The sequence below is a fragment of the Dicentrarchus labrax genome, unplaced genomic scaffold (genome assembly GCF_905237075.1).
Source record: "Dicentrarchus labrax unplaced genomic scaffold, dlabrax2021, whole genome shotgun sequence".
NCBI classification, from domain to species: Eukaryota; Metazoa; Chordata; class Actinopteri; family Moronidae; genus Dicentrarchus; species Dicentrarchus labrax.
In genome coordinates, this window is record NW_026136704.1 from 34335715 (window position 1) to 34360926 (window position 25212).

At 41.3% G+C, this 25212-nt stretch overlaps 2 protein-coding genes and 2 long non-coding RNA genes across 7 annotated transcripts in view; 1 reads left to right on the forward strand and 3 right to left on the reverse strand.

Moving 5' to 3' along the window:
* The window catches only part of LOC127362938 (CREB-regulated transcription coactivator 2), a 46513-nt gene extending 27724 nt beyond the window's left edge, over positions 1–18789 (reverse strand). For all 3 annotated transcript variants that reach the window (XM_051399326.1, XM_051399325.1, XM_051399324.1), the window contains exons 1-4: positions 18558–18789; positions 7939–8040; positions 5830–5946; positions 1041–1102 (exon numbers count right to left, since the gene is read on the reverse strand). In XM_051399326.1, coding sequence (XP_051255286.1) covers positions 1041–1102; positions 5830–5946; positions 7939–8040; positions 18558–18731 — 455 coding nt within the window. In that variant the 5' untranslated portion in view covers positions 18732–18789. The remainder of the gene's footprint in view (positions 1–1040; positions 1103–5829; positions 5947–7938; positions 8041–18557) is intronic.
* LOC127363003 (uncharacterized) lies at positions 1830–5374 on the reverse strand. Its single transcript, XR_007884637.1, has 2 exons — positions 2605–5374; positions 1830–1914 (listed from the first exon to the last, which is right to left on the reverse strand). It is a non-coding gene; the product is annotated as an uncharacterized LOC127363003 (long non-coding RNA).
* Positions 13337–13806, forward strand: LOC127362998 (uncharacterized). The gene is made up of 3 exons (XR_007884628.1): positions 13337–13583; positions 13617–13682; positions 13716–13806. It is a non-coding gene; the product is annotated as an uncharacterized LOC127362998 (long non-coding RNA).
* A 2115-nt stretch (positions 18790–20904) lies between the features above and the next one.
* LOC127362966 (zinc transporter ZIP1) overlaps positions 20905–25212 on the reverse strand; it is a 7093-nt gene continuing 2785 nt past the window's right edge. For both annotated transcript variants that reach the window (XM_051399387.1, XM_051399388.1), the window contains exon 4: positions 20905–23464. In XM_051399387.1, coding sequence (XP_051255347.1) covers positions 22772–23464 — 693 coding nt within the window. In that variant the 3' untranslated portion in view covers positions 20905–22771. The remainder of the gene's footprint in view (positions 23465–25212) is intronic.

Sequence of the window (25212 nt, forward strand, 5' to 3'; positions counted from 1 at the left end):
CTTCCATCCTACTGAACATCTACCGGTATACAGGGGGGAGGGGATCAGGTCGTGAGTCGTGAGTGGTATTTACGACAGTTAACGTTAAATACAAGTACTCCGCAGCGACTCTAGCTGTTTGACAAAACTGGAAAACTGCATAGTATACCTTTAATACCAAAGGGGGGTAAGATAACGCTCCCTTAACCTCTGACCTTTGCGGACGTGCCCACTTTATGCTAATCCCAAGCAGTATGTGTGTTATTCTGCATATTTCTGCATACTGGTAGTGGAAATTCATGAACTGGGTATGTAGTGAGACCTTTTTTTTAAAAAAAAAAAAAAAACTTGACCTCACTGTGTAAAACAACCTTTTGTGACCTTGAGGAAAATCACAGCCTCATGAAACTGTACAAGCACAAACTAGAGACTGAGGGCAACTGCTGCAACAAAAACAGAGAGAAAACTGAGCATAGGAATCACATACTGAACCCATAATGTTTCTAAACCCTTATAGACGCTCTCAATATTTGAGTAGGCGCCTAAACAAAACACAATTATTAATGATTTTTTTATATAAAAAGAGATCTCAAATTGATCCTCAGATTCCCTACTTTCAGATGACCTATATCACTTCTATGTGGCTTTATAATGTTGACCTGCGCTGTCACTCTAAAGATCCTAAAGATGCAGAGAGGGTTGGAAAGGATCGAGAGTCAAACCTAAGAAACAGTATGTGGAGAGGAAAAGAACACTTTCATGTCTAGACATCTGCATTCATTCCTTTGAGTTTTTAAAGGGACCTGGAGATACCATTGACATGTTTGTGTCATTATGTTTTCACACCTCTGTTGTGATCTTACCAAGTTGCGATGTACTACCCATGCTGCTGTTGGGTTTTTGGTTTTTTTCAACCTCTGAACCATCTGAGGTGTCACAAAGGCTTCAGAGAGGTTTCGGAGCGGAGGAGACTCAAACAAGATGCTTTGGAAATAACAAAAATCCCGACAGACAGACAGACAAACCAACAGACAGACAGAGGGGAAGTTAACAGACAGTACCTTCTCCAGCTGGGGTCTGGAGGCGGGGACAGGTAGGCGGAGTTATACGGCGAGCTGTCCATCTGAGGAAACGACCGGTTAAGGGAACAACAACACAGACTGAAGAGGATCTTTTTCACTTTCTGTTTCTACTTCATACGAAGTGTCTGCAGGTTTCAATATGATTAAAACTTCTCAGTTTCTATGTATTAACCAAATTCTCCTGAAAAATAAGGGGGAGTTAAACAAAGCACACCGTCCAGAATCAAGTCACAGTTCAGCCAAAATAAGACAACTGTCTCTACTTCTCTGCTTCAGATGATAAACTTATAAAAAGGAGAACATTTAAACGCCCTGATCCACAGTTTCCCTCTTTGAAAACAGTTTTCAGCACCGACTGCACAGTTTCACACTCAGACTGTTCCCAGCTCCACTCTCACACTTTCTACTGAACAGACTGGGTGATGCACAAAGTCCACAGTGGTTTGAGCTACTCAACTTTAATACTTAGTGATCCTTTATAAGTTGATGACTTTTTGTATATGCACGCATCAAAACCACTGACGTCTTTGAAAATGACACTCGCAGAGCCTCTTGAACCCTTTTTTCCACTGCAGGAACTAAACAACTTGCAAACAGGTCTCCCATAACCAGATTTTGTTTTAGGCTTTGTGACAAGGTTTTTCCTTGTGTTTTCCCTGTACTTTACAATCGGTGTAGCTGTGAAGCCGCAAATATACAAACTGAGGCCGGTGGATCTGTTACACTCGCCACTGTGTGTCGGTCAGAACACAATTCAACAATCCAGAATCCAATATACTTCCTTTATTGTAGGCTTTTGATGTAGGTGTAGTGATGATGACAGATGTAGATGACTATTATATTAGTTGTGGTTCTACAGAAGGAAGAGAGATAACAAGTACAGTGTTATCAGACAAACCGTATAACTATAAAATGTACACCCTTTCACACATTAAATACTACAATCATCCTGTAAGGCTTAACGGAGCGAGAAACTACTTATATTAACTTCAATGTCAATAATAACCTGCAGCTCTTAATTGGATAATTAACATCACTAATCAGTAACATGAAGTTAATAACATCATTTCACACTTATAATCTTAAATGATAAACAACAGCATAAATCCATATTACAATGGAATATATAGTATAATAATAATACAGATAAACGACCAGGCTAGAGCTAACATTAATTAAATAGCATAGTAGCTAGCATACAGGCAAAATGGTAATCTAAGCACTTGAATTAGGGAGAAAGAGCTGTCTCCACACAAAACCTAAAGAACAACAAAGAGGAAGTACTTACAAGTATTCAAAACACACAACATTAATTGGGACAACTCCACAGCTCTGTCAGCTGTGCATTAACGAGAACACGGCAACTGTGCTCTCTGCTGTCTTCCTTCTAACCGGGAGCATTAATACAGCCAGCCAGTAGGTGGCGCACAGTCCCTGAACTAAACACACAGTTCTACAGTTACTCTGCAGTAGAAGTCCAGCCTTTCTAACAATCGGGGACATTTTAGTGATGCAACTGGACGCTCAGAGTGGATGGACGTACCTCTTCACACCTCACACTTCTGCTTCAATTCAGGTTCCTGCCACCTTCAAAAGGTTTCATCCTTTTTCTGGGATGTCTTGAGAACCGTTCGGTTCAAAGTCGATGCAAAAATGAGAAGGGATGCAATTCTTCCAGACCCGATGGGGCAGCATATACGTATTACATAGGGGTGTTTTGAAAAACCTAAGCTCACTCTGTCGGACTGGGAGCTCCCAGTGAACAGACTGAATGCACCTGATGCTGGAGGGCAACAGTTAGTTTCTTTTAGCAACAAGTCCATCTGGAAACTCCCATAAATCACCTCGGTACCGCTGTCGTCAAAATGTCCTCTGTCTGTCTCTGAGGTTGTGTTCACTGGGAGGCTGCTGAGCCCCGTTCAGTTGCTAATGTTAATGGCAGCTACATTAGCAGTTAGTGCAGTTGAGGCAGAGCAGCTGGAGGACGTCAGAGGGAAAACCAGACATTATTCTCTCCATAAAATCTGATCCAGTTTCACCCAAATCTCTGATACAGTTGTGTTTTCATATCGTTTTCATATCGCCAGATCCTTGCCAATACACAGCCCTAACTACAAGTGTTCTAGTCTGCCGTTAAATGCCATAGGAAGAAGAATAATGGGCAGCACAGAAAAACAACAACACACTGAAGACGGTCAGATTTGTTCTCACATGCTGGAAAAACTCTGTTTGGTTCAGGCGCGGGGTCGCGCCTGCAGGAGGAAGAGGACTCCTCCATAATGATGACTGACCACAAACCACAAAACTATAACTGTGATAGAAGCGGAGGGCTGTGTGGCTCTAGTCTGCTGCCCGGCGGGAGAGACGCTTCGAGGTGCACTAACTGATGATTTCACATCACAGATGACGAAGAAAGGCTTTTAAAAAAATGACAGGCAGTCAACCTGGACATCCTGGTGGCCCAGAACAGCTTCTAGCTCATTCAGCCACTTCATAGCACAATCCTTCATCGTTTCAAACCGAGTAAGACTTCTGGTCCACCTTTTGGTTTATAACAGCTCCTTCTGAATGTCCTCTTCTTCACAATCACAGGTGAAGCCTGAAGATGTGTCGGCTTGTCCAACAACCATTCTCCACTGCTAGTTATCCAGCTCCATTAACATGCAGCAGTTAATGAAAAGTACCGGAAACTTGGAACAATGGATCGGTGGAAACAAAATAAGAATCTGTGACTTTGGATACACATTATATTTTGAGTTCCTGCAGTTGAAACGTGCTATTAGGTTTGTTTACTCCTGTTTACTTTCAGACAGCAGAGAAACAAATACCCACAGAGAGTAACCACTGTAATCAGCGGATAAAAAGCTAAAAATCCTGTTTAGACACATCAGAGATCAAACAATAGACAGTAAACTTTAACGGTTTCCTATTAACACATCATTTAAAGGAGAAGTGCTGCTTTTAGGTCTTCTTGTGTCTCATTTATTGTTTTCAAACTGCAGCTGAAACTCTATAAAACCTGTAATCATTATTTCAGAAAACAACAAAGAAATCCAATGAAGAGCAACGGAACTTCAAGACAACTCTCAACTGCAGTTATACTGACACTGCATGTGCCTTGCTCAAGGGCGTGAAAGCCCTTCCACTCAGTGATAAACGTCAACACAAGGCTGCTGCCTCCTTACAATCATTTTAAAACAGGAAGTTAATGGATGTTCAGCCTGCAGAGGATCTCTGGAATAAAAACGCGCTGTGTTGCTGCTGTGACCTAAAAACATACAACTGTCCGACTACAAGAAGACATACAGCAAACTTCACACACAATAAAATACTGTCTCTGTATGAAGCTTCACAACAGCGCATTGTTTGATGATTTAGATGGAACTGACAGGGGAATTCACAGAGTGAAACAAATAAATACACTTTAGCTGTTGAACTGTTAGAGCCCCAGTTGTTTGAGGGTTGAATGAGGTGGAAATCTGCTTCAAATAGAGGTTTTTTTAATGGATCATCACTACTAACGAGTGTATGTGTATCGGAGCCTGATATATCTTCTTCCTCTGTGCCACAGAGCTTCATTGTTATCCAAAAACTATTAAAGTTGTGTATACTAAATTCACTGCCATGATATGCCACACTAGAACCCCAGTATTTCAGATCAGACTCCAGACTCCATTGACAAAACCAGTATTTATATTTTAGAAGATAATTAGAAAACACACTTCAAAATTGGACGAAAAAGAAACTAAAACTCAACAAATCTGTCGTAGATAGTCTTAACAACAATCACCAATGCTGGTTTGGTAGAAATAACCCTATTATTCACAGTTAGATGAGAAAAAGCCACTGAGGGGGGCTGCCATGTAACGTTAGCTAATCCTGGTGCGAAAATGCACCTGTTAAGAGTTCGTCCACTAACAGTAGTTGTTTCTGCCACTGACAGACACTGACAATAACAACCTGAGTCTGACAGCATTGTGGAAAGGATCCCTACAGAGATAGACCTTTAGTTCAACCACAAACAGCCGTAATATCACTATCACTCTCCACCAGACTCCAGAGACAGAAACACTCATTTTACCTTCAGATCATCAGAACTTCATTCGAAGTGGACAGAAACAGAATAAAACTCATTAAAAGCGTCTCTGTTAGTGTTTCCAACAATCACCAACTCTGGTTTGGTGGAAATAAATCCTTAATTCACCGACGTAGATGATAAAAACAGCAGTTTCAGTTGGAGCAGACCGGCTATGGAAACAAACCACAGAGAGGCTGCGATACAACACAGGCAGAGGGAGAGAGACACCATGTGACTCTGTATCTGTATATAGAGAATAGCTGTTAGCTGATATATTAATGTTTAAAAGCTCTTATATATTTATATATATATAACCTTTAAAAAACACACACTGTTGCATTGAGTCACATGTTCCTTCATTACCACGAACACACACACTGTAGTGTATTTATACACCGGCCTGCTAACCCAAATACTCACCAGAGCACCAAATGTAGTTTAAACTGCTGCTGAAAATAACAACAAATACACTATTTGCTCCTGTTTGATAAATACTTTTCTAGATGAAACTTTACATTCGTGTTTTTGAAGATCTACATCTTCAGTGGACGTGGAGCTGAGAGCCGGGAGAGTATTGAGAAGCGGTTTGGGTCTTTTTCTGAGATTTCTTGACAAAAATAAAAACATCTAACTTCAGCCGTGTCCCTTAACAGCCTGTAGATTTAGATTTGACAGCAAAGTGAAGGATACTTGTCGGTTGCGGTATGGTCGGACCGGTGAGATGAAACGACGGTCCCTCTGGACTCGCTCCACCAGGCCATGATGCCGAGTAGAGCGGTTGGACTCGAGATTGGATGGGAAGGAGCCCTGAGGGAGAGGGAGAGAGAGAAACCAAATAAGCCAACATCAACATATCTAATGTCTCTTACTGGAGTAAACAAAAACACAGAAAGAGAAATAAAATTAACTCCCTCATCAGAGCTCCCACTCGTTTCCAAATATCTATTTCCAGGACATTTTCATAAACCTCCTGTTGGCTGTAACAAACATTTCCTGTGGTTGACTTTTAGTTGAATTTTAGTAAAAAGGACCTGGTTTGTTTCCGATGTGTTCGGAAATTGGTTAACTATTTTTATTCTAAGGCGTTCAGAGAAGTTATAAAACAGATCTGCTGCTCAACAGAGTAATATCTTGTCCCCAAAAGCAGCTCTAATTTCAACTGCCGGCTGCTGTGGGGACGTCAGACTTTTATTTGGAAAGTGAAATAGTTCACAGACCGACCTGAGTGTGTTACAGCCTTATCACTGAGCGCCGGAGAGCTGAAAGAGAGAATCTAAAAGGTTTCTGGTTTTACTGTTTGTCCATTTATTCATAAAAATATCCGATGACAGATTTGGATCTGCAATCTTCAATCTTTCTTTCCCCTTAAAACTACTAAGTCTGGACCGATATGAGTTTTTCAAAGGCCCATATATAATGCCAATATCAAAACAAAGAAAGGTAATGTATAACTGCATTATTCCATGCACATTTCAATCTAATATAAATGGTTGCCTTAGCCACTAACATGTTCTTGTATTTAAATACTTTGTGAGATTTGGTATTAGTTGCAACGTGCATCCGTTATGATGCATGATGTTACAATGAGGTGGAGCAGCTGGAGGACATCAGAGGGAAAACAGACACAACACCACAACATTTTCTTCATAAAAATATCCAGTTCCACCAAAATCAGTGACATGGTTGGTTGGTGGGGCGCTACTACTTCCGTAAACAGGCGTACAGGGCGCACAGCGGGAACGACAGAGGCACCATTCACCCTGTTACATCTCAGGTTGAAATCAAAACGATAGTGAAACTGTTATTTTAAGGTCGAAAAGTTACATGATGTTGCTTTAAGGGAGATCAGGGTACAGTCTATCAGCGTCCAACTGCATTATTCTCTACATTACATATATATAATATCAATTTAACACGAACCAGTCACAGTTTTCAGAATAGATTAGGTAGAGCTGAACGAGTATGGCCAAAATGATAATCCCGATTATTTTGATCAATACTGAGATCAGGAATATTTCACAGTTACAGAGCAGCGTCGTCATCCAGGCTGCAGCTGCTGTGCGTGCGTGCAACTGCAGATGTGTCTGCCTTGTGAGCCCAGGCATCCGCAGAGACCGGCTCTTTCCAAATGACTAATAATTGGCTGATTAATCACTCTATCGCTAGCTGCCTTTATGTTGGGGTGATAAAAAGACAGTAACTTCAACCTCCCAAAATTCCTCACAACTCCCAGCGGAGCTCAGTGGAACCGAGGAGCCAAAGACATCCCGCTACCTGCAGGCACATTAATCTAATCTCGGTCTGACCACAAGAGACAGAAGAGGAGGAGTAGGAGGAGGAGGCTGAGACTCAGCTGTGATATCAGCAGAGGAGAAACACAATGATATTGATGATAAACTTCCATTACAGAATGAGTTTGGCTCTGCGGAGCTGATGGGAAACAGTGATGACTCAGAAGTGAAGAGTGGAGGTCTGAAGATTGTGGTGACACAGCAGATTGTGTCCTCAGAGCACTACAGGATCACCAACTCACAACAGCTGCTTCTGTCCTAGCATTTCTATTCTATCTTTATTTGTACGGTTCTTCTTCTAGAAGTGCAGATAGTCACTGTGGTAGTGGGTGCAGTAAAAACTGAAGCTGCTGCAGGCGTAGTACTTGTGGATAATGACAGTAACAGTAGTAGCAACAGATCAGGTCTACAGTCATAGTGGTAGTTGAGGCGGCGGTTGCCAGTAACACGAGAGTTAAAGTGAGCTGAATGAAAACAAAAATACAGCGTCAGAGGTTGAGAGCGTCACCTGGAAGTCCTGAGGGTTCCTGCCGATCTGGTTGACGTTGGGCAGCGAGCCGCTGTAGTACGGACCCTGACTCCTCGCAAGACGGAGCTTCTGGGCCTGGAGCTGACGGGATGAAGAAGAAGAAAAAAAACCTTTAGATGATGAAGAACACAGTCAGTCAGCTCTGATATTGTTATTGTATGAAGCATTAATATCATATCAATACGTAATATCTGGTGCTGCTCAAAATAAATTTGGTAAAGACCAGGCCAGTTTAAACGTGCTGAGCCGTTTCCTGAGATGAATCATGGAGCAGGGGCCTAAGACTCCAGAAGCGGGTCGCCAACCGCAGCCAACGCCCTGTGTTCGGAGACTCAACTCATGTCTGTACATAAGACGTTTTTTAAAAGCATTCAGCTCTCGGTACTTTTGTAGCTTCTAACTGAATCTCTGTGGTTTCCAGTTTCTCTCCAGCGTCCCTGTTCGTACTTTCAGATATCTGCTTTATTCTGCTGCTTCATTCTGCTGCTTCGTGTTGGCTTTCAGATGAACTCGCTGCTGAAGACAACCAAACGTTTCCTGATTTTGCTGAAAACAAGAAAATACCCGGGGACTTTTATTGTGAAGAATTTATCGGAAATGAAATGTTTTTATCCCCAAATTAGTGGCTTTGATCCAATAACAAGATTATGTACGGCACGGATGAAGTTGGCCGTGTTATTCATTCAATCTTGAGCTCTCTCAACCATTGCTGGTCCCCTGCCTGTAAAGATACACCTTCAAGCCAGCACGTGTGTGTGGAAAAGGCTTTAAATTGACCCCAAACTCTTCCTGTACAGCGTGAAACAACCGTTTTAATGGCGGCCATCCATCTGCCAGCGTTCCTCGCCGGTTTTACTGAAGTCAAACAGGACAAACATCAGAAGAAAGCCAACCCAAGGAAGGACACACATGTTTGGATCTGAAGGTCCCTTAAACACAACATCCACTGGAAGGCGACTTGTCCTAACCTTCTGCATCGCCCTTGAAGAAAAACTCCCAGCATGCTCTCCGTCACCCCTGGCAGACACACTAACGTAGCTGCGTGTAAATGATTGTTTGGCAATCATTGACTGATCAGCAGCGTCAGTTCAGAAGTCACCGACATAGCTTGAGGCTAACAATCCCACACATAAGTCCCAGTACACAGCTCCCTTAACTAACTATAGTTCATACAGGTAGGAAAGCAACCAGCAGGAAGGACAGCGAGGGTCAGAGGTCACAGTGCTGTGATAATGCTCAGTAGTCAATACTCAACCAGGAAATAAAGCAACAATCTTCTCAAATTGTCATCAACGTACAGGCTGTAAAGATCTGCAGGTCTGAACCCTCCACCGTCTGCCAGAGGTTCATCCAGCTGCTCACGGCTCCACAAAGGATAAAGAAAGCTAAACAGGCTGGAAAATATTCAAACAGGTGTGAGAAAGTCTGTTTAGATCTTACTTTAAAGGACGAGTGTGAAGGATTTAGTGAAATCTATTCCAAACATTTGAATACAGCTCAGCCTTTTCCAGCGCGTAGGAGAAACTACGGTGGCTGTGTAGAGCCAGCGTTTGGTTACTGTAGAAACAACATGGAGGGCAAACACAAGGAGTCTTATTTTCAGGTAATTATACACTAAGGGCTGTCGACGATGATTTTATTCTTTCTCGAATTTAAACCTAAATCGAAGCAGAAGCTCGACTCTGGATCACTGAACAGACCTGCAGTTGATATGCTGGTATTGAGAGAAACTGTTCAAAACACAGGTATGTCACTTCTTCTACTTATTTTTACAGTGTTATTTCTATCATGTCACTAACAAAACAAGCTTCACCTCTGACCTCTGACCTCTTTTCACAACATACAGAGCAACGGACTCTTTCTCTCTGCTATAATGAACCCATAATGCTTTGTGGTTTATTTTAAACCTTCTGTGAACCAGATTCCCTTCAAAGAACGATAAATGGACTAAAAAGAAGATGTTGAGGTTTGCAAACCTATAAATATAAAGTATATATTTACAGTCAGGAACACACACACACACACACACACACACACCCACACACACACACACACACACACAGACAGAGGCCCTGGCCCAGTTTCTTGGAGAGTGTGATGAACCCATTTAATCTCCAGTCGCTCCTGTCCTTGTTCTCTATCTGTTCGTGTCCTTGGATCTTCACAAACACTTTTCACAGTTAAAAGCGTTGGCAAGCAACTTCCCAGATCTTTACAAACTCAATAAACTTCAATTAACGGCGTGTGTGTGTGTGTGTGTGTGTGTGTGTGTGTGTGTGTGTGTGTTTAAAGCCGCTTTCGATGCCAATGTTAATGCAGCAGCTATCATAACAGCCTCAGAGCTCAGTGAACCAATCATTGTCCGAAGCGGAGAATCATTCCCAAAGTAAACCGGTGGATGAGTGATGAGCTTCAGGTTTAAGTTTTAATCAGGCTGTTTTGGGGGGGGTTGGCTGCAGAGCGTGCAGAAGTCAGAAAGTGCCTACTCAGACCTTTAATATGACGGAGGAAAATAACACATCGCAGGAGCTGAGTCATTTATTGAACAGCTCCATCATCATCACTGAAGGCTGGTTGTGTAAACTGGAACGAACTCAGAGCAGAAAGAAGAATGGCATGATCATTTCTCCATCACAGATTTAATTTTCACTTTTAAAAAAAACAATTCAAATCACGATGATGTGACATTTTAGGGGGTCTGCAGCCAACAAACATCTACAGTACTTCATTATGATGCTGATTGTCACATTTAACCTTCATCAAAGCTTTACAGCTCATGCAATGTACCACACTGCTTATCTATTGATGTCGGTGGTTTATTGAGAATCAATACAATAGTAATTGATTGAATTGAATAGTAATAACACATTTTCTCAAGGCTCTCTGGAAGTTTCAGACAAACTCCAGGAAACACATCACAGCAGGACTTGATCCTGATTGGATAAAGACACGTTGACGTCTGTCCAATCGGGACAGTTCAGTTCCCTAAACGCTAAAAAGGCCAACGCTGATCGGAAACGTGGTTAAAACAGCGTCTAAGAATATCTTACCTAAAAACAAAAAACAAAACTTCTTATGACTCAGACGAACAGCCGACAGCGTGCTCGGTAACCACTGTTTGCAGCCTGCACGACACCTGTAATACAGCAACACAATACTTACTAACTGACTGATTATTCACCCACAGAGACTACAGAGCGACCAGCAGCAGCCTCACAATCCCAGCTTCCTCATCAGCCAGCAGGTTGACACCAAACCTCCACACTGAAACCACCCGAGGCCATAATCTGACCCCTCGGAGTAAGATCAACGTCCTACTGTCAAACCATCCCACTTTTGTTTGTCATAAGAATTAAAAATAAATCACTACTAACATCAACCAATAATTTATCAGCTGTAATTTACTCATCCCGATCATTTCATAACATAAACTCCCCAATATCAGCCGATAATTATCGTGCATCCTTAATAACATGTTAATGTGTTACATCATCTGTAAACGCCGGAGCACATCAGGTACCTACACTGGCATGTTTTTATCTGACAGCAAGAAAATGACTCATGAAACTGAGTCTCAGTGACACTTTCCATCAGTCTGACAGTCTCAGAGAAACCAACCCAACGTTAAACTGCGTTCAGGAGCTGCTCTTCGTCCACCGGGACCAAAGTATCAAAACTGCACCAGCTGCTATTAGCCAGTTAGCGGTCCTATTAGCTGTCTGTACCCGGACTGGGAGCTGGAAGGACGGCGGCTCCGACCAGGACTCTGACTCTGGGGAGGAAGACTCGGCGGGTTCAGGCAGCGACAGGAGAGGAATGAAACGGAGGAAGAGGAGCCAGTTTGTAGCCAGTTAATTAGTCAGTAACTGTTAATGTTATCAATCATCCATCGTATCGATAAGTCAGGATCAGTTTCAGTGAAGTTGGAAGTTATTTATTCCGTGTGTTGAACAACCAGACTGTTTACACTGTGTTGGAATAAATAAATGTTCAGTCTCCTTGCTGCTTGTTCTGATTCACAATCATTACTGTTTCTGTTTAACAGTTTATAATCAATACATTAATGTCAGAAACGTGCAACGGCAAGTCGACTGTTGGCTTTATTTAACGACTGCTGCTCGACCAGGACAATCTTTAGTTGTTGTCCGAGTTTCTACAGACTCAGACTCATAAAACAGTTGCGTTGACACTGGAAACCTGCGTAGACAGAAAACAGATCAGGAATCAGTACAGAATGGCAGCGATCGGCAGCTAATGCTACGTTGCCTTTATGTAACGTGGAGGACCTGCAGGATGTCGGTCAGTGACGCAGTTCAACTTCTCCTGCATTAATAAAGCTCTCACAGATCACGTAGACTTTATCAGTGAGGATCAAGGAATTTAAAGCCAGCAGCCTTTAACTGACTGAGCAACACATTTAATCCCACTTAACTAAACCAGTAAAACCTCAGAAAGTCCCTGTTCCTCCCCGAGGCTCCACGAGTCACTATCCTGCCCCGCAGCTGCAATTATCACCGTCCTGTGAGGAGGAAAACGTCTTTAAATAGATTTAATTAGAGTTTGTTTACCGCGTGCATGAGTCTACGAATTATGCGCCAATAACGAAGAGTCTGCAGAGATAAAAACTTATAGTAGTTATGATATATAACGCTTTAATGCCTTATGATTAATAAAACCATATTTTCATGGCGCTCATTTCTAAGTCAGCGTCATTATATCAGATTTAAATTACAACCTCCACAGACAGAAAGGCTGCCTACACGGTTTCCATTTCAGCTTTAAAAACTTTCTGTCCAGACTCCATTAGTGATATTCTGGTATATCAGCGAGCTGACGGAGGCGCTCTGACCACGGTGTGTAGTATTTCTGTCGGGCCACTAAAGCTTCTCTCTGATTAATCTCCAAACTTCTCAACTCCTACAACATCTTCATCTTCCTGATGAAAACAGAGCCTTTCAAACACCGATATCAATGATATTCTTTTTAATTACACTCAATTAAGTCATTAATAAGTGTGTTTATGATATTTCTGAGTAAAGACATTCAACAGTATGTATGTATATAAATATTTGTCCTTAATTATATTTTTCTCTGTGTGTAGCATGAAGGACTGCAAACCTTGTGTGATTATATAATGTTGTTTATAACGATAAACCTTGAACTGGGAACATTGAAGTCAAATATAATTGGGGTTTTTTTTGCCTATCCAACAACATACCAACATACCTCTATTAACCCTAAACAATTATTTTATTATTGATTATTCGTCTGCAAAACATCAGAAAACAACGGCCGTAACAATGTCCTAGAGCACCGGCAGACGTCTTTATTATCTAACAGTCTAAAATCTAAATATATTCAATCAGAGCAGATTATTCTTAAATATCTGGAAGCATCAAATACTATATTTACACTATAATAAACTGATTATCAAAATAACTGCAGATCAATTAATCAGCAAATGGTTGCAGCTCTGAACTGATATTGGTCAGGTATTGGTCAGGTACTGGTCAGGTATTGGTCAGGTATTGGTCAGATATTGGTCAGGTATTGGTCAGATATTGGTCAGGTATTGGTCAGATATTGGTCAGATATTGGTCAGATATTGGTCAGGTACTGGTCAGGTACTGGTCAGGTATTGGTCAGGTATTGGTCAGGTACTGGTCAGGTACTGGTCAGGTATTGGTCAGATATTGGTCAGGTACTGGTCAGGTATTGGTCAGGTATTGGTCAGGTACTGGTCAGGTACTGGTCAGGTATTGGTCAGGTACTGGTCAGGTATTGGTCAGATATTGGTCAGGTATTGGTCAGATGGAGCCCCACACTATGGATGTCACAGCCTAATGAACTCACACACAAAGTCTCTCGTTTCTATTAAAACTCTTCTTCTTTCTTTTAGTCCAAACTTTTTGGAAATATAAACTGATATATGTTTTTATTCCTATTTATTTGTTCTTTATTGTTTTATTACCTTTGTGCTCATGTTCCTCGGCCCTATGTGCATTTAATCTTCCTGGTTCTTATGTTGTGCGTCAGTGTTAGTGTCACCACTCGCTGTGTCGGGTCCTAAAATCCACGCAGATTAAATGGAAATGTTGCATACTGTACGATGTATCTGCACCACTAAAGCAAAACTGAAGATAATCATGGACCCCCCATAGATACCTCCATATCATCTATACTTTCATTACATCTGTACTTTAGTAAAGAGTGAGTGATGTAATTGATTGATTATTGTTTGGCATTGTATTTCTCTGACTGGCTGTGTAGATCAGTGGTTCCCAACCAATAAACTGACTCCTGACTTACTGACATATTTTAATGGATATTTTTATATTAAATATAGTGCAAACTGTAATTGATGAACCCAAATAGTGAAAGAAATAAGAGCAGGATTCTGTGTTTCCTGAGAATATTAAATCACTGTATTTATAAACTATTATTATTATTATTATTATTACATTGTGTGTCTCTGATTTCAGTCCTTTGAAATGAATGAGAAGTGAGCCTGAGAGAAGCAGCATATCAATACTGAACAGCTTCGACATGGAGAATCTGCTGCTACCAACACACACACCCTGATGCTATTAGCTGATTGGACCACCCACACACTCCTGCTGCTGTGTGTGTGTGTGTGTGTGTGTGTGTGTGTGTGTGTGTGTGTGTGTGTGTGTGTGTGTGTGAGAAGGACAGGGGCAGAAGGAATTCCCAGAAGAGACCGAAGGGTGGTATTGTCAGTAAGTGACAGAGAAGGAGGGTGGGTGTGTGTGTGTGTGTGGGGTGTGTTTAATCTGAAGCAGCACTGCGACTGATGATCACTTTCACTGTTGATTAACGTATCCATTATTTCTGAGACTCACTGATCAATAACGTAGTCTATTAATCTGCAGTGAACTGATGGACAGACGAACGCAGGGTAATCAATGAGAGAGCAGTTATTGATCGATCACGTTGCACATTGGCTTTGTGGTAATTAATCAGCACATCGCAAAGTCCAGGAAAAGAAAACCTTCTGATTTTAAACATTTAATACGAGTTAAAATACCTTTAATGTCTGTAATCAGTAAAACTTCCTCCATCAACAGGTCCTGGATGGATTCTAACATCACATACACACATACAACCCTCCAACATCAGAAAACCAGCTTCTACGTTTGAGCCGCAAGTTCGATTCCCTCCCTCACACTTTATTGAACACCTGCAGCGTCGCACTGCAGCGGGAACCATGTGTGCAGGTTTAAAAAGAGAGCAGCGGTGGCTTTATAACACGCCGACTGCGGGATAATGTCTGTAAGCAAAACACAGACCTCGCACTAAACACAGATGTGGAGGGTGGCGGCGGGGGGGGGGTCCCCTGGTAATACCAACCCACTGCGGATAAGGCCTTACAGTACATTTTAGAGTCTGTACTTTTTCACTTAAGTTGAATCAGTAGTTTTATTTTTACTGTGTTTCCACCTCCGCTGAAAGACGACTACAGACTACAGATATCTGACCATTAACTGACTCTTAGAAATAGTTGGTGATTTGTTTTATAGTAGGGTTGCACGATTAGGGTTGGACTTATTATATAATATTATATTATATTATATTATATTATATCAGTTGTTTTTCTGTCATTTTATTGAGTTAATTTAATGGTCTACCTCCAAACAATGACCAGCGACAGACGCTCAGCCGATCACTCACTGAGCCAAAGAACAAGTGAGTGGAGAAACAGCTGTAGAGACGTTGTTTTACCGGCGGTGAATTAAGGGTTTATTCAGACTGTACCAAGGTGAGGACGGGTGGGGGGGGAGTCGAATGAAGACCGTTGGAGTTTTATGTTGTTCAGTGAGTTCGTTCAGTAAAAGAGAAACTTGAATTCAGAAGGTTTACGGTTGTTTTTGACGGGGGTAGACTGACAGTGGTAGACTGACGGGGGTAGACTGACGGTGGCAGACTGACGGTGGTAGACTGACGGTGGCAGACTGACGGTGGCAGACTGACGGTGGCAGACTGACGGTGGCAGACTGACGGTGGTAGACTGACGGGGGTAGACTGACGGTGGTAGACTGACGGTGGTAGACTGGTGGTGGTAGACTGACGGTGGCAGACTGACGGGGATGGTGTGGGACGGGGAGACTACGGGGGAGACTGACGGTGGCAGACTGACGGGGGCAGACTGACGGTGGCAGACTGACGGTGGCAGACTGACGGTGGTAGACTGACGGGGGTAGACTGACGGTGGTAGACTGACGGTGGCAGACTGACGGGGGTAGACTGACGGGGGCAGACTGACGGTGGCAGACTGACGGTGGTAGACTGACGGTGGTAGACTGACGGGGCAGACTGACGGGGGCAGACTGACGGGGGCAGACTGGCGGTGGTAGATCTGATCTGTCATCTGAAACTGTGACACACTCGGTCCAAATGTGTCACTGCTGCTCGCTTTATGAGTGAAAACAAAAACCCAGATCACTTCCTCAACAGTCAGATCAGAACTGTGCCGACTGACTGACTGAGCTCATGTTTACTTTGATCAGATACGACGGGTCCTAAACTTTAAACTGCCAACAGACCAATCAGAGCGAGCTAAACATTTTAACCATGTTCATAACCTGTAGTTTTTACACACCTGGGGGAAAGAAAGACTCCGATACAGAGCGCAAACACAGATTATTTAATATTCCACAGCTCTGATCGAATTTCTGTATTCTGAAAATGTCAGAAATGGATCATCAATACACCCCAGAAACACTTTAATATCGTCAAATATCATCTAATATTGTCTAATATCTTCCAATATCGGCCAATATCATCGTCTAATATCGGTCAATATCGTCTCATATCGGCCTTAATATCGGCCAATATCATCGTCTAATATCGTCTAATATCGTCCAATATCATCGTCTAATATCGTCTAATATCGTCCAAACAGCTTCTGAAATATCCTCCATAAATTATGCTCATTAAAGCTCAACATTTCACAATAACTGAAGTTTTACAGTTTATATAAATTCCCATTATCCGAGAGTTTACCAAACATTAATTAATTAAAGATTAAAGTAGCAGAAAGCAGTTGACACACAGTAAACCTGCAGCCTCGCTACCATCAGAGCTCTGGGACCTGCTGTTGTTCAGTCGATCACAAACTAACACACAAACGTGAGCAGGTGTGTCGGCAGGTGAGCTGTCGGCCAATCACAGCCTGTGTTTACTTTAGCTCGCTGTGATTGACGGCTTCTCAAACACAGACGGTGAGAGCGCCGTCGCTGTGCAGGCCACCGGCAGGAGCATGGATCCTTGTTTGGGTTATTATTATTATTAGTATCATCACTGAGGTTACAGTTATTCATATTTAGGTCAGAGGACACAATATACAAACTGTGAGACGGGTTGTCGACCATCAGAGATCGTGGCACACAGTTAATAACGAGGTTTCTGTGTTTTTATTATCTCTCTGTGTGTTCCTAACAAGGGTCAAACAGCAGGGAGAAGAAAACACTGAATTTATCTAAAAAAGAAGCCAATTAAGTCCGAATGATTGTTAACAACGACTAAAAAATACATAATACAGACAGAAAAGTGTATAAAAAGTTGCTAAATTATCAGGAAAACTAATCTCTGATCAGTCTTATAGTACATTAAATATATTTTAAGGGGTTGGATTCTAGTAATAATAATATAATAATAACTTTTGGGAAATATTGCTTTCAAAAGGCAAAAATATTTGTATTTATTTGTTTTAATTATAAGTTTGTAACTCCCTGAATAAAAGTGAAGGTTGTCTTCTGTCATAAACTCCACTACAGTTTAATTATAGTTGTTTAAAAAGCTGGAAACTGAACCCAGAACTCGAGCAGCTCCTCAAGAATAAGAGACAAACCAAAATATCCCGGTTAGCTGTGCTAATAACAGCTTATATTGTCTCATTATTTTGAGATATTAAGTTGAAATATTGAAAAAGTTTCATTATTTTGAGATAATTTCTCATTATTTGAGATATTAAGTCATTATTTTGATAAATGTTCTCATTATAATAACTTACAGGATCACTGTTTCCCCATCACATTGGCGGAAATGGGCTTCCATATCATAAGTTAAAAGAGTTAGCTATGATTAATAAACTGTTATAATGTGTCTCATTTATAGGCCGAATTTACCAGGAGAACAACATGTGTTAGATAAATATCTCACCTGAAGTTACTGGTGATAAATACATCTGATAATAAGAAACGCGGCTCTTAAATGCCAGATTTTTCGAAGGGAGTTCGGCGGGACGCGCTCACGGCGGCTAGCAGCAGGGTGACAGCGACGTTCACGTAACATAGTAAACAAGCCAAGTTAGCCCCTCGCTGCTAACGCTTGCTAACTACGCTAACGACGTATCGGAAACGGACAACAAGAGGCAACGACGGTGTCCGCGAACACCGAATATATCACTCAAACGCTGGAGACGTTGTCGTGTTACGCCGTTATTCACCCTGAACGCAGCAGTTGTACACAGAGAGCCGTGTAGAGGCAGCAGATAACGTTATCTCGGAGCCTGACAAGCCCGGGGAAGGCCTCTCTTCCTCCGGGCAGCTCTCCTCCTCCTGCCTCCGTCTCAGACTCACCCTGGTCGAGGTGATGTCCATCATAACCTCCTGGAAGGCGGCTGTCTCCTCGGCCTGTCGCTGGGTGTGCAGCGCTATCTTCTCGCTGAACTTTCGGGGGTTGGAAGCCCCGGACCCGGAGCCCGAGGTGGGTCCGGGTCCGGGTCCACAGCCGCCTGTACCCGTCGCAGACATCTTCACCGAGCGGACGGGACGACTTGACGTAGTGGAACGATTTTTCACCGAAGAGTTGGCGGGACGGCGGAGAGGTCTCACTCCGCGGAGACTTCTGGGGACCGTAAATGTCAGTCAGTGTGCGCTCTCGTGTTAGCGAATGAAACACTGTGGGGTATGGAAGCCCATTAGTGCCAATGTGACAGTCCTTATAATGCTAAAGTTTATTTTATTTTATAAAAAAAAGGCTTAATATCTCCAAATAACAACTCAGTATCTCATAATAATGACTTAATATCTCAAAATGTTGACTTAATTTTGTATTTTTTTATATACCTCTTTTATTTTCTATGTGTGTTTTGTAAACTGCTGGAAATTCAAAGGGATCAATAAAGTGAAGTCTAACTCTAAGTCTTAATATCTCAAAAAAGTTACTTAATATCTACAAATATTGACTAATTATCTCATAATAATGACTTCATATCTAAAAATATTGACTTCATATCTCAAAATAATGAGAAAGTGTCTCATTATAATGACCTTTTACCCCCGTCACATTGGCAGAAAGTGTTATTCTAATTAAAACAAACTAAACTCAAGTTCAAAAAGATTCTAGCTTTTACTAGTAATTAATTTAAAAAAAATAATTCACAGTAACTTAGTTTTTTAAGTTACACAAAACATATTTGTTATCACAAATTATTATTATTAATAGATTATTATATATATTCTATTATATATTTTAAAAAATGAACAAAATTAAGTCCTTTCAAAAAGTTATTTGATCAATAATGTTTTTTAACCTACAAAATTGAGTTGAAAATGTTTGATCTAATCAGTTTCAACAATTTCTTTCATCTCATGTTTAATTCCACAAGTTGCATGTTTGAATGTAATAGCACTAAAATAATCTTACTCACTTTATGAGAATAAAAGTCTTTCTGACATAAATTTGTGTGTTTTAAGTTTTATAAAAGTCAACAAAAAGAAGTTTTTGCCTACATCTGCATTGTGAAGTTGGAGTTTAGATGCTGATGACTGTAAATATAATAAATGAAGTAAAATAAATTAGAATTGAACCTTGACAGGAAATAAAATACATTAATCCGTAATCACATATTTTCCAATCTGTAAATAAAGTCTTTTAATCTTTTAATCTTTTCTTCTGAGTAGGCCAAATACACGTTTCCTGTTTCCTATCAGACACATTCATTTCATTCACAGATCTGGTCTCCATGGCAACGACCTGTGTGATTGTGTAATCGGGGTCAAACAGGAACAAGGTGCGGTGGGGGGGGGGGGTGAACGCCCACTCTCAGAGGACAGATCTGTGCCACCGGTCCAACCCACCGAGGGACTCATCCTGTCAGACACAGACGAGCTTTGACTGTTTGTGGGGGAGAAAGTGGCAGTGCGCCCCCCAGCGGCGGATCTCAGCCACTGCACCCCCCCCCAACCCGCAGAACTTCCTGAGTTTAATTACAGGTGTCCTGATTAAAATGTAGTCCTGTGCTTAAATCCACCTGCTCCACCTCTCTGCTGGAGGGAGGTCAGAGGTCAAAGGTCGGGAGGGGGGGCTGGAGCTGGTTGGAGGTCTCCCACCCGGATGTGTTCATTTAGGAGTAAAGCCTCCTTCAGTGTGTGTTATTAAAATAATCACTTTGAGATATTAAGTTGTTATTTTAATCATTTCTGAAAACTAACAGCAGCTTTAAAGATGTTTGGATGTGCAGATATATATAAATATATATAAATATATATATGAAAGTATAAAGGCCCCCGTTTGTATTAATAAACATATTTTATGGATCTTTCATATTATATTAAAACTGTCCAATGAACACAAACAGTGAAGCTGTTTTAGGGAACTTTTTATACAATTCTCTGTCTGTATTCTGGATTTTTATGTGATTTCTTTAACAATCATAAAGACTTACTACTTGACAGATTCAGTGTTTCGTCTTTTGGTTGTTTTCTAAATCAGGACGAGGCTGTTGATCCGAGACTGGAGGTGTGAATATACACTCAGAGTTCACATCTTAAATTATAATCCAAACAGAGAGATATCGTCTGACTGTGTATATTTTTAAAGTTCTCTTAAAATTAATAAGACCCCCGTGTGACTGCAAACCAGTGCACTAAAACAATATACGTCTTAAAGGTTTCAAACCAACAATTTAAGACTCTCAATCACTTTATGATCTGAAAAACTATTTCATGTTTAATTCAGTCTGATCATCACAATACAAAATATGATACATTTCATACATTCAACACAACGATTAAAATACTGCAGTGTTTAAAAAGACTTTGGATCAAAGACTTTGGTGTTCGTAATCACAAAAATACATTTCAGTCATTACATCCTGATCACTGCACAAGTTAAAGAAAATAAAATCAAAGCTGATCTTAAAGGAGGAGACACGAATGGGCTCGGACATCCAGCAGCCCCGGTTGTAAAGCCCCGTCTGACTGCACAACAACAACAACAACAACAACAACCAGCTCATTGTGTTTGCTCAGCGCAGCGTTTTCTCTGCACGGCCTCGGCTAAATAAAAGACTTCCTTTCAAGCCGAAGTGAAAAGGGGGAAAATCTGGAACACAAAGCGGTTTCTGTTTCTGTCGGTTCGTCGGAGGAAGAAGAAAGAAATCACATATTCTCACGTCGGCACGTTTTTAACGACTACAGAGTAAAAAAACTGCTATGTGACAGATTCTGTAAATTTCTGTGGTATCTCAAAATAATTACTTTGTGATATTAAGTCAGTATCTTCTTGGCAGAAATGGGCTTCCATAGTTTTCCCTTTACGAACCAACAGGAAATGGTAACTCTGTAACAACGTTATATAATATTTATAGTGTTTATATTTGTGTAAAATCACCTGAATATAAAATCGTTTTTGTTACCTGAGGAAGACACCTTTCCTTCTCTGGAGTTTGTACGGTAGTCCAGAAGGGACAAACCAAACACCGACACTACATAGGGACCTTTATCGGGTGTTTCGTGGTCACTGTAGTCCCCTCGAGGTTGGAAAGGGAGGGTTGAACAAGTGAGTTGTAATCTGCCTCTAGATGCCACTAAATCCTACAATCTTTAAGACATTTACAGAAAAGATTAATTTTTGGGGGGAAATTACGAGAATAAAGTCGTAATTTTATCTTCCTGCTTCGTTAAAATGAGGAATGTTGAGCATCTTGTTAAGTTATACTTAATTTAACGGTTTCACAAATAAGGAAATACTTAATCTTTTGTCACATCAGCATCAAATTATTATCAGTACCAGGACTTTGAAATGTTTGTGCAAACTGTGCTATTTCGAAGGAAGAACCACAGGGACTCAGAAGAAATTGCTTCTTTTGTGCTTTATACTCGTATTATTACGACTTTATACTCGTATTATTACGACTTTATTCTCGTATTATTACGACTTTATTCTGGTATTATTACGACTTTATTTTGGTAATATTACGACTTTATTCTGGTATTATTATGACTTTATTTTGGTAATATTACGACTTTATTCTCGTATTATTACGACTTTATTCTCGTATTATTACGACTTTATTCTGGTAAAATTACGACTATTCTCATATTATTATGACTTTATTTTGGTAATATTACGACTTTATTCTCATATTATTACGACTATTCTCATATTATTATGACTTTATTTTGGTAATATTACGACTTTATTCTCATATTATTACGACTATTCTCATATTATTATGACTTTATTTTGGTAATATTACGACTTTATTCTCATATTATTACGACTATTCTCGTATTATTACGACTTTATTCTGGTATTATTACGACTTTATTCTCGTATGATTACGACTTTATTCTGGTATTATTACGACTATATATTTATTTATTTTTCCTCTTAGTATGGCCTTAATACTCCGTTGTAATTTTCTGACGTTTATCTTTATATATGTCGGCGGTTGCAGCATAGATTAGCCAAGCACGTAGCATATTTAAGTACAGGGAAGGATGAAGTTGAGCGATAGAGAGTTCACCAATGAACAGGAAGGACTTCCTGTTGTCCGTTTCCACGGTTACAGTTTGATGAAGAGCACGGCGGTGACCAGAGCGAAGCCCACCAGCAGCATGGCCACCTTGGGGATGCGGTTCCTGGCGGCGCTGAGCTCGTGCGGCAGGATCTCCATGAAGGTGATGTAGAGGAAGGTTCCCGTCGCCAGCCCCTCCAGCGTGCTGCGGGCCAGCTGGTGCTGCGGCGACGCCTTGGTCTCGGTGAGGCCTACGCCCACGCCGATGCCCAGCGGGGACATGGCGGCGAACAGCAGCAGGCAGCCCGTCACCACCGACCGCCGCAGCCGGCTCTGCGACAGCTTGAAGGCCAGGCTGAAGGAGATGATGCTCTTGTGGATCATCAGCGCCAGGCAGATCTCCAGAACCTCCTTCCCCTCCTCCAGCAGCCCCACCGCCAAACCCTCAAACACCGAGTGCAGCGACAGCGAGAAGACCAGGATGAAGGCGCGCAGGGCGGACTGGGAGCTGAAGTCCACGTGGAAGTGGCCGCCGTCGGACTCCTCCGACCCGCGCCGGCGGTGAGAGTGATGACGACCGTTCCTGCCGTCGTTCGCCTGCACGCTGGAGTCCACCAGCAGAGACCGGCGCTCCTCCGTGTGAGGGGAGGATTGGTCTTTGAAGGCCAGGATGATCTGCTCCAGGACCAGGACCATGAAGAAGCCCATGGCCACGATGAACTCGGGCAGAGGGAACTGGAGCTGCGAGGAGAGAAGAACAACATCAGTGAAGTGGTGCTACGATTGGATTAAATATATAAAGAAAAGCTGAAAATAACTTCTGACTTCTAATAATGTCGGTTCAGACACAGGACGACAGAAACTGCTGAGGACTGAAAACCAGCGGATGTGGAGAAGATTCAGATCAGAGATAATGACGAAGAAAAACCTCACAGAGTCGGTTTAATCAAATGTGTTGACTTAAATATGAACATACTTAAAGTTATAGATTTATAACATTAATATATCAGATAACATTATATTCTCTATACACAGAGTCACATGGTGTCTCTCTCCCTCTGCCTGTGTTGTATCGCAGCCTCTCTGTGGTTTGTTTCCATAGCCGGTCTGCTCCGACTGAAACTGCTGTTTTTATCATCTACGTCGGTGAATTAAGGATTTATTTCCACCAAACCAGAGTTGGTGATTGTTGGAAACACTAACAGAGACGCTTTTAATGAGTTTGATTCTGTTTCTGTCCACTTTAATGAAGTTACGATGATCTGAAGGTAAAATGAGTGTTTGTGTCTCTGGAGTCTGGTGGAGAGTGATAGTGATATTACGGCTGTTTGTGGTTAAACTAAAGGTCTATCTCTGTAGGGATCCTTTCCATAATGCTGTCAGACACTGACAATAACAACCTGAGTCTGTTTATTTTGTTTCTGTCCAGTTTGAGTTGTGTTTCACAATTATCTGCCAGGTAAAATTACTGGTTTTGTAAATGGAGTCTGGTTGTGTTTGCACATGAAGAATGAACTCTAACTGAACGCTTTCAGATTTAAAAATAACCTAAATATTATAAATATTATAAATATTATAAGTATTATAAATATTATAATTATTGTGCCTTGAAAAGCACAATACTTATAATATTTTATTCTTCCGTACGTTTTTCGGCGCGCTTCTCCTCCCGCAGTTTTGGTCGCGCGTACACAAAAAAGGTATCAAAACGTACGGCTCGGTGAGGACATTAGTGCTGTGACTTTTCTAAGCGTTTCGCCAAACAGTTTGCCGGTAAATCGCCAAAAACCGGTCCAAAAAATGAATGGGTGTGTATTGGTAGAATGTTCAACTGCCAGAGTGCGTGACATCATCGCTAGAGTGTAGGGAGAGAGAAACATTTGACAAAAAATAAATTTGTAAACTGCTCTCAAGGCCACAAATCTCACTCTACAGAAATAATTTATAGATAGAAACGTAGGTAAATTCGTTGGGGTCGCAGTGATACCACTGCTGAAGCTGTCAGATAGTATATAGTTAATAGTTTTGGCGGGAGATGCACTGATGCGCCAGCAACACCCTCTCACGGCCCCATCTACTCCCATGTTAAATGTAGAGGAGGAATTTTGAAAGGAGCTCGTTGAACCTCTCCTTTCTCAATCTCCCCAGGTCACATTTTTTAACTTTAACCACTGAAACTCGACAGTGCTATAGTCAACAAGATGACGACGCTCACGGTCTACGTGGTTGTTAGTGGATCACGCGGACGCCGAATTAAACATTGTACTGTAAACTACTCGGCAGTGTCAGTAATGTATGGGCCAGAGTCACGGGCCAGAGCAAGGCACAATCAAAAGTTCTTTAGGAATTTTCTAGTTATTATTATTATTACTATTATTCCTGTATGCATATCAATGTTTTCATTTGAATTGATTAAAGTTACAGTAATTATTGTTTTTGTAACAGTATTTGTGTCAGAAAACTGCAGGAAATGTGAAGTAAAACTAAAA